At 44.9% G+C, this 14,396-nt stretch overlaps 1 protein-coding gene across 4 annotated transcripts in view; it reads left to right on the top strand.

Annotated features, from left to right (window-relative positions):
- The window catches only part of LOC138819718 (paired mesoderm homeobox protein 1), a 67,851-nt gene that overhangs the window by 42,389 nt on the left and 11,066 nt on the right, over positions 1–14,396 (top strand). For all 4 annotated transcript variants that reach the window (XM_070011262.1, XM_070011264.1, XM_070011263.1 and 1 more), the window contains exons 2-3: positions 8,133–8,308; positions 12,542–12,723. In XM_070011262.1, coding sequence (XP_069867363.1) covers positions 8,133–8,308; positions 12,542–12,723 — 358 coding nt within the window. The remainder of the gene's footprint in view (positions 1–8,132; positions 8,309–12,541; positions 12,724–14,396) is intronic.

The following is a 14,396-nucleotide window of genomic DNA, read 5'->3' as shown; positions in this document are numbered from 1 at the left end:
TTACACAGAGTTACAGAAGGACCCCTGCTTCTGTCTCTTATTGGGGCAAAAAGCTAATTCTCCGCTGCAGCATCTTGCCCATTTTTACTTAAAGTGAAAAAGAAAAACTTGAAGAAATGCAAGTCATACTTCTATTTTCAAGAGTCAAATTCCTCATAATTATTTTTTTTTATTCAAACAGAAGAGCCTTTCCTGTTCCATGACTCCTGCCTTCCATGAACTGAGCTTGCTAACTCATGAATTGCAGATGTCTACTTCATTGCTATCTGCTTCCAGAAGTATTTTCTTAAACCTGTTTTTCCCAGGTCTTAAAAAATAGCATTGAAGTTGTAACGACAACAACAACAAAAAAGCAAATCATCTTAAAAAATGGCATGTGGCAGTTGTTTCATAAGAAGGTGTCAGTTTTTGCGGGCAATGTCATGATTGATGTGTTGTCTTTTACAATGTGACAACAGTCTTACTACAAAGGAAAAATACCATCAGGAGATGCAGGAGAAGCTCCTACCTCCTGAAGACTGTTTGTGATTCTAGTCAAATACCAGCCGCTTCCGAGAGGACCACACACCTGGAACAACCAAGCTTGGAAAGCTTTAACAATCTCACTCAGAATGCTTCCCCAAACTTTGCCTTCCCTGGTTTCTTTTCATCTTTTGGATTTTCCCAAAGGGCTCAGACATTTAAAAAGAAAAGCCAGTGAATAAATGTTGAGTAATTTGAGCCAACTTTTTTTTTTTTTTTTAGTCATGTGGCAACCAAATTAGCTAACCTAAAACGAATGGGCTGGGAAATAATTGAATTTTCATAGCCTGCCTTTAGCCCTTGGCCTTCCTCCTTTTTCCTGTGTATTAAAAACAATTAATTTCTAGTGATATTGCTTGTCAAGGAGATTGATTCCTTGCTTTTGTAAGTGCTAAGTTCTGCTTGCTTGGTAAATATTTCTTTCCAAAATCTCCATGTACAAGAAAACTTGGCTTGTAAGAAATTGACGAACAGCGAAAGAGCGAGTGCTTCCCTGAAGAGCTCTGGGAACCCACATCTGTGGCGTGATTTCCTGTAACACTTTTGGGTCTCCCTCCTGCCTCAGTTCCTGCTGGCTTTCATTCATGTTTCTAGTGTCCTAATTCTCAGTTATGCTCTCCATCAACCCTCACTAAAGCAATAGCAACATACCTATAGGAGATTCCTGCTTTCTTTCCAGTTATTCTTCTAGGGGATGCCTCTGTGCCCGCAGTGAACAGGAGGATGGTTATATGTAGTCTATTCCTCTCCAGGAGAAATCACAGCAGCAACTGTAGAAGTAAAATCTACTTACAGATTCCTGCCCGGGATCAGACTAGGTGCCCATTATGTGTTGATTAGATCCTCAAACTATCCCAAGAAGTAAGTAGTCTTACTCCCAAATTGTTGGTGTGAAAACCGAGGCCCTGAGTCTCAAAGTATATTTCCACAGGTCACACAGATAAGTGGGCAGGGACTGTAGCAAAACCACTTATCCTGATTTCCTTCCATGGCTTTCTTTCTACCACTTTCTGGAAAAGGTTTTTATTTTCTTCTTTACTTGTGTGTTGCAATTAATTGGATAAAACAAATAAGTGATTAATCAATAGAGAAATTACAGGTAGCACACATGTCGGAAGCCTGAACTTTGTATCTTAGTCAAAGCAAAGGCATTGTCTTCTCAGCACAATTCAACTCCTACAAGGCTTGCTTGTTTGTTTGATTGACTGTTCTGTGGTCATAAGGATAAGACTCAGAGCCTCCTGTATACAGACATCCTGGGAAAATGTTCTACCATTGGCCTATACCCCATTTCCAACAAAAACATTCACGTATAACTATTTCATGATAATTCATTTTATTTACTGAGCATTCTTGAGAAGTTCAATTTGCTATAAACAGAAATATTATAGCCTGAAGTTGCAGTTTAAGATAGACTGACCGTCACAGGGAAAGCATCATTCTTGGGGATAGTATCAATGTAGCCACAGAGGAAGGCAAGAGCCCTGAAGTCGGCGTGCCCAGGAAGGCTTGCTTTTGGTTGGACAACCTTGGAAGTTCTGATCAAGAATGTCCTTAAGGGAAATGTCTTAAAGAGTTAAAGCAGAGAAAGTACCATGGATGGCATTAATAATTTTGGCTCTATGGAAACATATTTGTCCTAGAAAGGTGAAAGAACAGAAGTAGAATGAGGAAGTGAAAGAAATACCGATCACATTAGGGTACCGTGAAGTCTCCCGTGGTTTGTGTTTCAGAGTGAGCCTGACTACCGTGAGCGAGCTAAACACTGAGGCATGTCTACAGTTACAGCCACTTCGCACGGTGCCACTGGCTCATATTTTTGGTTGAAACCATTTAAAATAATGGTTCCCCCCCCCATATATTTAGAATCATTTTACTCCAAGGAATGTCATTCCCCAAATTCCATTTAAGGGAAACAAAACAGATGAAACAAACAAAAAAAAATCGCATTGACAGCGTAGGAGCCGGTGGATGCACCGTCTGAGAACTGGAGGGCGCAGCTGGGTGTTGGCGCTGGAAGGGCCCGGGCCCTCTGGACAGTTGCTGAGACTCGGTGGTGGAGGACAGGGGAGGATCCGGCGTGGAGAACGCGTTGGCTGTGGTTGTGATGTGCTAAGCTCCATGGATATGGCCATAGGGTTCCCAGTTCAGTGACCCATGTGTGTGCCCATGATCAAGGCATATTCTAAAAGGATGCTCTCCTCATTTCAGTGAAAGCTAAGTGGAACCAAAGAGACGCAGCTGAACGCCGCAGCTGTATTCCCTGCTTTTCATGGGCCATACAATAAAAGCTCAACAGTTTCTAGTGGCTTTTGCAATTATACTTCCTTTCAATTTTCCAAAGGTTACAGGGCCTGACCCACACAAATCCCATTAAAGTAAGTGGCTGTTGTGCAATATAGGTTCCTTTGAAAACATTCTTCAGTGCCCATAAAATGATCAGCGGGCTGTACTTTAGATCCACTTGCCTGCCATATTTTTAACCAAAAGGCAGATGACTAGCTTTGATGTGGTGGTTGGTTTCTGCTACTGAAGCTGGCATTTTATCTTCTTGCATCAGATTTCTTCTTAAATGGATGTGATTCAAGCAAATGAAACCCATTTGTATTCTGATTATATTCCTAAAATATGTTTTTATTGTAACTTTAAATTACATTGGGCCGCCATTGACTCGGGAGCTCCAAGGCCCAAATCCTAGTCAGGGTCAGCCCACAGTGGCAGCCCTCAGCTCAAAGGTGTCATGACTTCATGACTTCCTCTAGCACCACCTCTGCACTCACAGGGTGAGTCCAAGGCTAGCCCCAACAGTAGTGCTGTTGTGCCCTTTAAGTCATAGTGGGGTAGACACAGGGACGTGTGGCCTTTATCCTTGGGAAACATTTTATGTATATGTTAACTTCCATTGCAGGACCATCCACTCGAGCATTTCTGTCTAGTATGTGTTCCGACTGCTTAAATAATTCATTTATCATGGGGCTATTTTTATGGAAAGGATAAAAATGAAGGAACAATTCCTACATGTACAAGGACTACAAAACTTTTCTTGTGTCTAAATCTGATGGCCAGCCTATCTGGAAAAAAATGCTGTGAAAGATTTTTTTCCCCTTGCAGCTCAAATTATCTAGAGATGAAGGTAACACTAACCTACTTATTTGCTTTGCACTAGTAAAAATAATTCAAATTCAGAAATTATCCACCCTTTAGGATCTCAGGTGAATCACCAAGTTTCCAAAATTCTGGGACTGCTTCTACATTACAACACTGCTCTAAAATCTCCCAACTTTTCTGGTCACTTAATTTAACAAGGGGTCCCATCTCTTTTCTTAGTAATTCGTGAGTGCATAAGATGGCAAACAGTATATACAAAAGTTGAATCGTAATTTTTAAAAAGTGTTTGATAATACATAGATGTATGCACACACGCACACATGCATATGATTTTAGAGTGAGATCAATATGGACTGGAGCTGTTGGCAAAATCTCACAGCGGAGATAAGATCTGAGATGTGTCGAGAGGAAGAGATACTGAACAGTGTATTAAAAAGGAAGACCAGTGCCATTATGACTGTGAGGAGAGGGTATGCTAAGGTGGAGCTGAATATACTTGGGAAGACTACTGAAAAAGAAGATGTGAGAACATCTGGACCAACAGGGCCTTCCCAATGAGAATAATTGCATTCTCTCCCTCCCCGCCTCCCTCTCTTCTCTCTTTCTTTTGGCACTACTGGGGTTTGGACTCAGGACCTTTTACTTGCTAGGCAGGTGTTGTATTGTTTGAACCACATCCTCAGCCCATGGTTGCATTAAAAATTACTACTATTATTTTATTATTCCTATTAAGGTGTTAAATAGCAGGATTACTATTTTATAAAGCAGGTGATGAGTAAATTTCCTTTTTTGGACAATGTCAGCCCATCTTTTATTGTCCCTCAGTTTTCCCCCATTGGTTGCATTTTTTTAATGGTGATTCTTGGGGGACTGACATATGGTACACATTCATCCTCTTTCTTAGTCCCTCTTGATTATAGCTCTTGTGAAAATGTCTCTTTCCCATAAACATTGTCCCTAGGTAGTAGTTTCTATTTACACTTCTGATGTATTTTTTTCTCTCTTACACACCACAATGGAATTAGGTGTCATGGCTTCAGATTTCAGATTTCAAACTTTTATCATGATTTTAAAGAAGCCACTTTGTTCCTCTAGATCTTAACTTCATCCGTTAAATAATAGGGTTGGATTTTACACATTTTTGGGGGGGTATTTGGTGCCAGTATTTCATAGATCACGATTCTAAGTGACACGGTCCTATTTTGTCTGTTTGGATTGAAAGAGTGGCAAAACCGCAGACCCAAAGTTTGTTCAGTTCGATAAAACTATAAAGGTACATTGAATTAGAAATATTATGATCTCAATTAAAAAATACATTCCTAATTCATGGTTGTTATGCAGTGTGGTGAGACCTAGTCACTTCAGAGTGCTGAAGAACAATATACATTGAGTCCCCTAATTTTGCATCAGTATCCTTAGACGCCAAGTTTCGAAATCAGCTTTCACAAGAAAGAGGGGCTTCCGGCAATGGTAAAAGCACACTGCTAAAGCTCTCTGTGCAGGCAGAGCCAGGACTCTGATAAATCTGTTTATTCCAGGTACTTCAGATGCCCTGAATGTGTAAACTTCTTCAGTGTTTATGTTTCTTCCCAAGCAGCAAAAGATACCGTGCGGGGCCTGTTCCTCTGAGCTCGGGATCTGGGAGCTGAGAGTCTGTGATTAGTGAGCAAAGGCAGAGATGCCGCAGGCTGCCGCTCCAGCCGCCTCCCATGCCCGCTCATTGTCTCTTCGTATTATGTTTGCACTTTGAAGGACGTTTGCCAGATCGAGACCCCTGGGAGCCCTGTTATTTGAATGTCTCTTCTCACCTTCAACATGATCTGGACTGATGTTTTCATTTGTTAAAAACAACAAGAACATTCACTGGGAAACTTTCGCTGGAATCGGTTCAGGTCATCAGAGCTATTTATTCCCTGTCATAAACTGTAATTCTCCATTTCCCTTACTCCCATGTCGGGGGAGTTGGTGGTGTATGGTGGACAGCCAGTGGGATTTGAATGAACAGTGGAAAGATTTCAAAGAACTGCCGAGAGATGATGTAGCAGGTTGTAGTACTAGAATAAACCATAAAGTAGTCTTGGTCTTGATCACTGTTTGGCAGTGCAAGGAGACAGAGGCTTAGACAGCAGCGTACGACTTAGAATTTATTCTTAAACCTGAGAGTTTTCTCGGAGGAAAGCAACAAATCATGGTGTGTTGGCTTCCTAAGAGCAACCCTTTAAATTGAAAGAGAACAGCTCCACGCCTGACTGGTCTCTGTTTCATAAAGGTTCGGCAGCTGAGGGTGGTTTGCAGATTTTATTTATTGGAAGCCTGAAATTCAGTTATGGTAGTGTCTCAAAGTCTTGAAAGATCAGAGAGGCCTGAAGAGCAAGGTATGTAGAACTGTACACAGGGGATTTGGGGGGAAAAGGGGGGCGGAGGGAATAAGACAAATTCTTCCAGACATTTGAACAGGTAGGGGAACACATGCTCAAGGCAACTGCCGAAAGCCATTGGCTTCTGTGTGCTTTCAGTCTGGTGCAGATATTACTGGAAGCAAATTTTAACTAATAGCTAAATAGTGCCATACTTAGTGACACCAGTGGAGACAGAGCCCAGGAATCAGGATCGAATTGTCTCCCTTCTCGAAATATGGCTGATTTGGCATTCTAGGTGAACACACACAGATAGGATTCATCTAGCAGACGCAATGGCTGGCTGCAGCTCCTTGGCTGGTGGAACCTGAGTGAGATCGCATAAAACACTTTCTAAGGACCAGCAACGTTTCATGCGCCCTGATGAAACACATCCAGCAAATGCTTACTGTGTCTGATGCTTTTTATGACTAACCGGAAATATGCAGTCTCTATTCTAAGACCCTAGGTGTGTGCAGAGAGGCAGCCCTGGAGGTGTCTGAGCCAAAAGATCGGCCTCAGGCATCAGGTACCAAAAGATCTGGCGTAGGATCCCGAATCTAAGGTGTGTTTTGAATCCACATGCAAATTCGGATGTGTTCTTACTTGGAATAAGAGCAACATGGTAGCTCAATTAGGACGCCACGATTCAAGCCAGTGGTTGTTGAATGTGTTGTGTTTTTATAATCACAGAAGATCATGAGACTGTGCACAGGAGAGATGGAGCGATGAGAGCTATTATTCTATTTAATGTGGAGCAAGTGTCCAAGATCTCCTTTCCTTTTTCTTTTCTTTTTTGCCAGTCCTGGAGCTTGAACTCAGACCTGGGCACTGTCCCTGAGTTGCTTTTGCTCAAGGCTAGCACTCTACCACTTGAGCCACAGGGCCACTTTTGGTGTTTTCTGTGTATGTGGTGCTGAGGAATCGAACCCAGGGCTTCATGCATGCTAGGCAAACACTCTACCACCAAGCCACACTCCCAGTGCCTCCAAGTTCTCCTTTCTTCCCATCCTCACTCCAACTCCTTGTAACTTTCTTTGAGCCTCTGTGGGGAGAAGCGGTTGAGAATGTCAATTTAGCCCTTCAGCCTTGGGCGTGGGCACTCAATGCTGCAGGTCTCTATGAGCCACAGACTCTTGCAAAGCTTGGGCCTCTGGGTGATGGTTTAATGGTGGTGTCCGCACAGCTGGTGTTGCAGTCAGCTTCACCCCCCATCGCTCTTGTCTGCAGCTGGGTGGGGACTCAAGACCTGAGCCCACTGTTTTCTGGCTGCCCTAGGGGGCTGAACGCTCAGCTTGTTTGTGACATTGCTTCTGGAAGCACCAGGAACAAACCCGGGAGGGAGCTGGCGGGTAAACACTCCGGCTTGTGATTCCGCAAACCTGTTTTCAGGACCGGAGAGCTCAACCTTGAGTTGGGTCCCTTCAGGAATCTCAGGATCTGGTTCCTCATTCTTTGGTTCTTTTAGGGTGAGTCCTGGAGTAATGTTAGTGTGGGCTGTTCCTGTGGGGCCCTCAGCTCTGATCTGGGGAGGAGCCCCTGAGAACCCAGCTTAGCAAAGCAGCCTGGCAGGATGCTGGCAGGAATCAGTCTGGGCCGCCGAGAGAATGGCCGTGAGTTGGAGACCGTCCCGCGTCCTCGGCGGGGCCATCTCCTCTCACGCTGTGCGCTTGCGCTCCTGTGTTGAGGATGACCGGGAGGTAGCTGACATGGGGGGTTATGAAACGCTGCGTGAACCTCCTATCGTCTAGCACAAGAATGGTAAGAAATGACCGATTCTTCTTTCTCCATCTCTGGAGAGAAAGTAGGTGGGGGATTTTTTTCCTTCCAGCCCTCATGGACAAAACAGGCGTCAAGGAGCAGGCACCACGTGCCTCTCTTCAGCTCTGGGCTCATATTCAGAAACAACAGCCAGGCAGGAGCTCGGCTGGGGGTCCCTGCGCGTCATTTGCGCAGCACGAAGCTGCATTAGGCTGCAGCACTTTGACAAGGATGTGAGCAATGAAGCCACCCTCACGAGAGATGTCTTCTTCTCTTTCCTCTGTTAAGTGTTCACTGGGATCTCTGAAGTGAATGGGGCTCCTGACCGTCACATTTATATTGTAGATGATCAGCTGAACTCAGAGGAAAAGAAGAAGAGAAAGCAGCGGAGAAACAGGACCACCTTCAACAGCAGCCAGCTGCAGGCTCTGGAGCGCGTCTTCGAGCGGACACACTACCCGGATGCGTTTGTGCGGGAAGACCTTGCCCGCCGGGTCAACCTGACTGAGGCCAGAGTGCAGGTAACTGAGGCTGCGGCGGGGGCGCCAGGCAGTCTGGAGGCCCATCTCCAAGTGTTGTTCAAAGTCAGCTGTGTCAAAATAATCACTCTGAAGCGAACTAGTTACGCAGGCCAGAAGTGCTCAAAGCATCGATTCACTGTATCAAAATCATGTTTATAACACAAGGCTCTTTGGCAGGTTGCATTGTAGAACTTTCTAGTTTGAAAGGAACCGTTCCATCTCCTATTACAGTTCTGTTATAGTTGATGAGTTACAATCCCTTAATGTAATATTTGAGTCACCGTACTTATGAAATATGCATCTATTTAGCAAACAAAAACCAAGTCATAGATTTCAGGCACTCCGGTGCTAGTGAGGGTTACGTGTGGATCCCATGTGGACAGACTCCAGGGTCTAGATGTGTTTCTTTGGGCTGCATAGAATGTGAAAACTCAGACTCAATACTTTTGAAAGGTCAGAATGTTTCCCACTACAACTCCCTTTGCCCCCCCCCATTGCTTTGACCCCTTCCGATTCAGGTTGTACACCCGGTAATATTTTACTGTGTGCCCCCCGGCCTTCATTTTGAGCTTTGGGGGCCATTTTGAGCTTTAGCATTCCATCCTCTTAGCCTTCCCCCTCACCTTTGGAGATGCAATCTTCCAAACACTTGTCATTTATGAACCCTGGTCGAAGTAGAAAGCAGGAACTGTGGACCTGAGCTATGAACATCTTCAAGCAGATGATTTTTTATATATTCTCCACCTCTGAGTGAGGAAGCAAAAGAAGGTGCAAGCAAAGGGAAAGGGAAAAGAGCACATCCTTCTAAATCTCACATTACAATGTATCAGCTGCAAGCTAGACACGTAAGGAACAATATAGCCAGTCATTGTTGTAATACTCATCTGGTACTTAACACTGACGAAGCCCTTACATGCAAAGAAATGCTCTTGATATGATTGATCTAACATGAATGGATGTTATCCTCTATCTTACAGCTGAGAAAATGGAGGTGAGACAGGTTAAAGCACTGAACATGACGTCAGATGGCTAGGAATTAGTCAATATAGAATATGCATGATGGACTGTCAATCCAGAGTTCAGGCCTTTGAAGGCGGGGAATGAGGCTCAATGGTAAAGCATTCACCTAGCATCTTGAAGGCCCTGGATTTGATCACCAGCATGTGCATGTGTGCACGTGTGCATGCACACACACATCCACACACACACAACATACACTTTGAATAAATAATGGTCTATTGACCATTTAAAAGTAGTGCTTTGCTGTTTTTACAAAACACGTGTGACAAATCTGTCATGTCTTCCTACAAAAATTATTATTTGCATATTTATGTCCACCATGAGTCAGAGGAATTTCTTGCTGTAAAGTATAGCTTTCTAGACTAAGGGGGCTTGAGTCAGGCAGCAAACATCTTGACCGGTAAGGAGACAGCGTCCATGTAGGAGCAACTTGTTGAGAACACAGACTTGTTGGGTGGGTGGGGAGGTCCTGGAGGTATCTGAAAAGAAAGTGTGAACTATTTTCTCCCTGAGGCAAAGAGAAGTCTCGCCGAAAATTACTCCTCAGGAGACAGAAATGAGACAAAATGAGAGAAATTAAACAAAAATGTGCAAGAGTTAATTTTGAGTTGGGGGACTACCTTGTCCCTATCACATCAGACAAACTCTATCATCTGTGTGTCTATCATCTATCTGTCTGTCTGTCTGTCTGTGGAGAGGGGACAGATTTTTTTCTTCTCCCTTTCATGTCACACTACATACTGATGACTTTCAGTGCTGTGGGTTCTTAGCTCCTGAGTAGGGAGAATTTTCCTCCCTGAGTTCATTCTCCCGTCGTGAAATCCTACCCTTTCCCAGAGTGAAGTAATCCATCTAGTTCTGCTTTTATTAATACTCGGAGCAGTTATTATACTAGGACGTATACTGTATGGACTTGCTTATGGATCAGCACCACCCACTAGAGGGCGAAGTCCCTTTATAGAGGGGCCCGATTTTATTCCTTTTTGCAAGAGTAATTTCACCCCTTTTCTTTTCTTTTTTTGTCTCATTTCCCTCAAACACCTAATGAGTACCTCTTGTACATTTGGAGCTGTGTTTTATTTTCTGGGATGAATAAGACACTAGGCTTCTCCTTAAGGGTGTTATGGTCTGGGGTAGAGGAGACAGATGTACAAACCATCAGATTATGATATCATAAGCCTACGGTAAAGGAATCTCCAGAGGAAATAATGATCCGGGATGCTGGGGGTGGGGGTGGGGGGTGGGGAGTACATATCTATTAACCATCCAGTCTCGACGATCTCACAACTGCCCTGTAAATGTCATTACCTCCAATTGATTGGGATCCAAAGGGAAAGAGGAATAACCATCCAAGAATAAGTGTTCATTGTAGTATGGCAAGTATTTTCTCCAAGCCCTTTAGACTTTAAAATCGTGTTCTTTCCACTCTAATGCGTCCCAGCAGGGGTGGTGTGCAGTTCAAATCTCTTAACAGTAGAAGATGTTGACCACTGGACGGAAGGGAGAGTATGGCTGGCAGAGGGGGCTTCGTGTGTGACTATACGTAGTAGAGCGTGGCCTGCTCCATCCAGGAGTCCTGAGGTCCTCAGGCCCAGGACGGGAGTTAGGAAGATCGATGGCCAGGGTAGGTGAGAGTGACATGACCTTGTGATTGGACAAGGAGCTGATTTCTGAACGTCACTGTTTGATGGTGAGAAGTTTTTATTTCATTCTTTAATGGGAAGCCAGTAGATGATACCCAGCAGGGCATTGGTGTGATTATATTCACGTTTAAAATGATAACTTCAGTAAGAACGTAACAGGCACGACAGAAAGAAGCGGTGGAGGTCTGGGACGTGGGGTGGGGTGTCCAGTGTGCAGTCGGACGTGGCCGAGCAGGCAGTGAGCCCATGGTCGCTTCGGTGGATACTGCAGCCTTTTCACCAGCGGGATTTCCCTCTTGCATACCTCGTTGTAGGCATCTACACCTGCACCTAAAATATTTGCCTCTCTGTGTTTCCAATGTACATACCTTCCTTAATTGGAGTGTGGACCTCAGGAAAGCAGTGGACGGAGTCTTTCTCATCTTTTTCTTCTAGCATGTGGGATGGGGTCTGAGCCGCAGTATTCCTAGACTTCCCGAGTACACAAACAGATGGGTAAAATTGCATTGTCATCTGAAAGAGTTATAGGGCCAGGAGTTGGACATCGTTGTGTTAAAAATCAGCCGTCTGTCACTTGCGCCAACTGCTTCACATCAGTGAAACAGTTCCTTCAGCTCTACATTAAGAATGATAAAACTTGTGGAAATACCATGGTGACTAGAAATTCTGTAGGTAGTGCACCCAAAGGCTCTTAGCACTGGCAAATACTATCCGTGCCACACACATTCCTCCATACGCTACAAATAAATGTGATCCAGTCAACGTCTTGCCTTTTGCGTCTGGATTTTTCTGCAAAAAGATTTCTTTCTAGAACGTCAGGAGACTCTCCACGTGATCATTGTGCACCTTCACGCCCAGCGGTGGGCAGCAGCCAGCAGGGTGGTGCGCGTGCCCGCTCTCCGCAAGACGCAGCTCAGGGCACGCTCCTCCTCCCGTTCCAGAGTCCCGGGAGGACTGCAGTCTGGTTGTGGGGAGCACTGGCCGCTCCTTCTTTTCCACCGATGGTGGTCCTTGCATTACCCAAGTAAAGCTGGCCCCAGCCCCACGTCCTTGTCCGACTCTCTGGTTCTGGAGATACGGAAACTTCTTTAAACGTCAGCATGTTATAAGAATGACCATGGCGTCCCAGACGCCTCCTCTTTTTCTGGATTGCAGTCACCACAGGGGCTGTGACGTTCGTGGTTGCCCATTGGTTAGTCACAGACCTCATCTCCGGAGTCTTGATCGCTGGAAGTGCCTCATCATTGCTTTTGGTCTATTTGTGTGTTAGGGACTAAGCTGAGGGCTTCATACGTGTTAAGCACATGCTCTACCACTGAGGGACTCTCCAGCCCTATACCATCAGCCCTGAGAGCTGTAGCCACCCACCCGGGAGGGCCCTGCCATTGTTTTATTGTTCTAGGAAGAATGTCAGACCTTCTCTATATCTTCCTTAGAAAGTATTGTATAGTAAAAACCACCAGAATTCCCTTCAGGTGGCCACTTTGTCTGCCAAGTCTGTCTGTCTGTCTGTCTCTCCCATCTCCCCACATTCTGAATATGTCCTTCCCTTGTCCCAACCATCTTCCAGGTGTGGTTTCAGAACCGAAGAGCGAAGTTCCGCAGGAATGAGCGAGCCATGCTGGCCAATAAGAATGCTTCTCTCCTCAAGTCCTACTCAGGAGACGTGACGGCCGTGGAGCAGCCCATCGTGCCCCGCCCCGCTCCCCGGCCCACGGATTACCTCTCGTGGGGGACAGCCTCTCCGTACAGGTGAATGACGCTCCACCCCCTCGCTCCATCCCACATAATGCCCAGCCATCAGCCATGGTTAACCTCCTCAGAGACACTCAACTTGCTGACACCCCCAGATTTTCACAGGAGATTGCTCGTTGCCCCAGGAGCAGGGCTTGGGGGCAGAAGAGAGAGGGGGGCAGGCCATCAGCAATCTCCTCTTGGACTCGGGAACTCTTGAAAAGATGGGAAAGAGCCTAAAGGAAAAGTTCATTGCTAAGCTGTGCCCCGTGGCCCTCTTACAACCATTCTGGAAGAAAGCTACCCCACTCCCAAATTTAAGACAGGTTTGAGTTATTATGCTCTTATTGTGTAATAACTCAAACAGGCACTTAGGTGAACTTCACAGTAAAACTGATTTTGAATTAAAAGGGAAAAAAAGGAGAGAGAGGGGAAAGAAAGGAAGGAGAGTGAGAGAAGGAAAGAGAAAAAATGGCAGAGAGAAGGAAAGAAAACTCAAGGTCACTCTGATCACTTTTGTGACCTTCATTTTTTTTTATTATTAACTGGAGATATCTTAGGGCCCCAAATGCCTTCATATCTATAGCTAATTCTTGTCTACTTGGCTAAAGATTTCTTTGGACAGCAGCGTATGAGTGTGTGTATGGGGGAAATGTGTGTGTGAACATATGTGTGTCTTCAAATAAGACGAATGTACAATTTATACCTAACTTTTATATGAAAAAGGTAAAACTTCTGAAGAAGCAAATCAGAGGAATATTTTAGTCATGTTGTGAGGCTTTTAACCTCCATTTATTATGTGATCAGAAACCATAGATCTATTCCAGCCACACAGCTGAGATGCCTGTGGTTAACACACGATCAGTCAACACGGATCTCCTTAACCCCCAGAAAACCAGGTTCAGGATACCAGTTCCCCTCCCCCCCCCCCCCCGGGGAGAAGAAGTATTCACAACTTCATGAATTATGGTTTTATTTACCTATTCGTTATTAAGGTTGATGGCTGGCTAAAAGAGAGGCCACGAAGTAGTTACAGGAGATATGATTTCCCTAATGTGAAATGACACACTTGTGAAACGTAAAAGCTCTGGTCAAAGCCAAGAGCCCCACTCGAATGGTTCTTTTGGTTTTGAATCCCAAGTCAGTCTTTTAGAGAAACGTCACTAATGAAAGCATGACCTAAGTCTGGTCTTTGTACAGCAAAGTCCTATTCTGGATCTGTGTTCTCCCTGGTTCTGCTGATTTTGAGAGGTCAGTTATATCTGTGTGTCTTACAATTTAGATTCTTCTAGAAGGTTTACCAGCAGCACATTTAGAAGACCATATATTCTGTAGTATTTTAAATAAGTGGGAGCCACGTCGTCTCTCCTACAAACATTGGTATCCTACAGACCCACTCAACACCTTGGGAAATGGGCATAGATCAAAAGGGTGTGTTAAGACCCCTAGTTTGAATTTGGGAGTAACCAGGAGGTATCAGCCCTGTGTTCTCCTTGGGAACTTTTCACGGCAGCTATCCACAGTCCAGAGGGCTGCCGTGTGGTCCTTCTTAAGGCTGTGCTAAGAGCGGCCAGTGCACAGATGGAGATGTAACCTTCCCTGAACTAGCACTGTGGTAGACGGCCTGGACCAAAGCAGAAGTCCAGCTCAGTGCCTGCATCATAGGATTTCCGTACATGGGCATCGAACTG

The sequence above is a fragment of the Dipodomys merriami genome, unplaced genomic scaffold (assembly GCF_024711535.1).
Source record: "Dipodomys merriami isolate MVZ:Mamm:240054 unplaced genomic scaffold, mDipMer1.0.p SCAF_81, whole genome shotgun sequence".
In the NCBI taxonomy this organism is placed as follows: domain Eukaryota; kingdom Metazoa; phylum Chordata; class Mammalia; order Rodentia; family Heteromyidae; genus Dipodomys; species Dipodomys merriami.
This window is presented reverse-complemented; position numbering and strand designations above follow the sequence as displayed.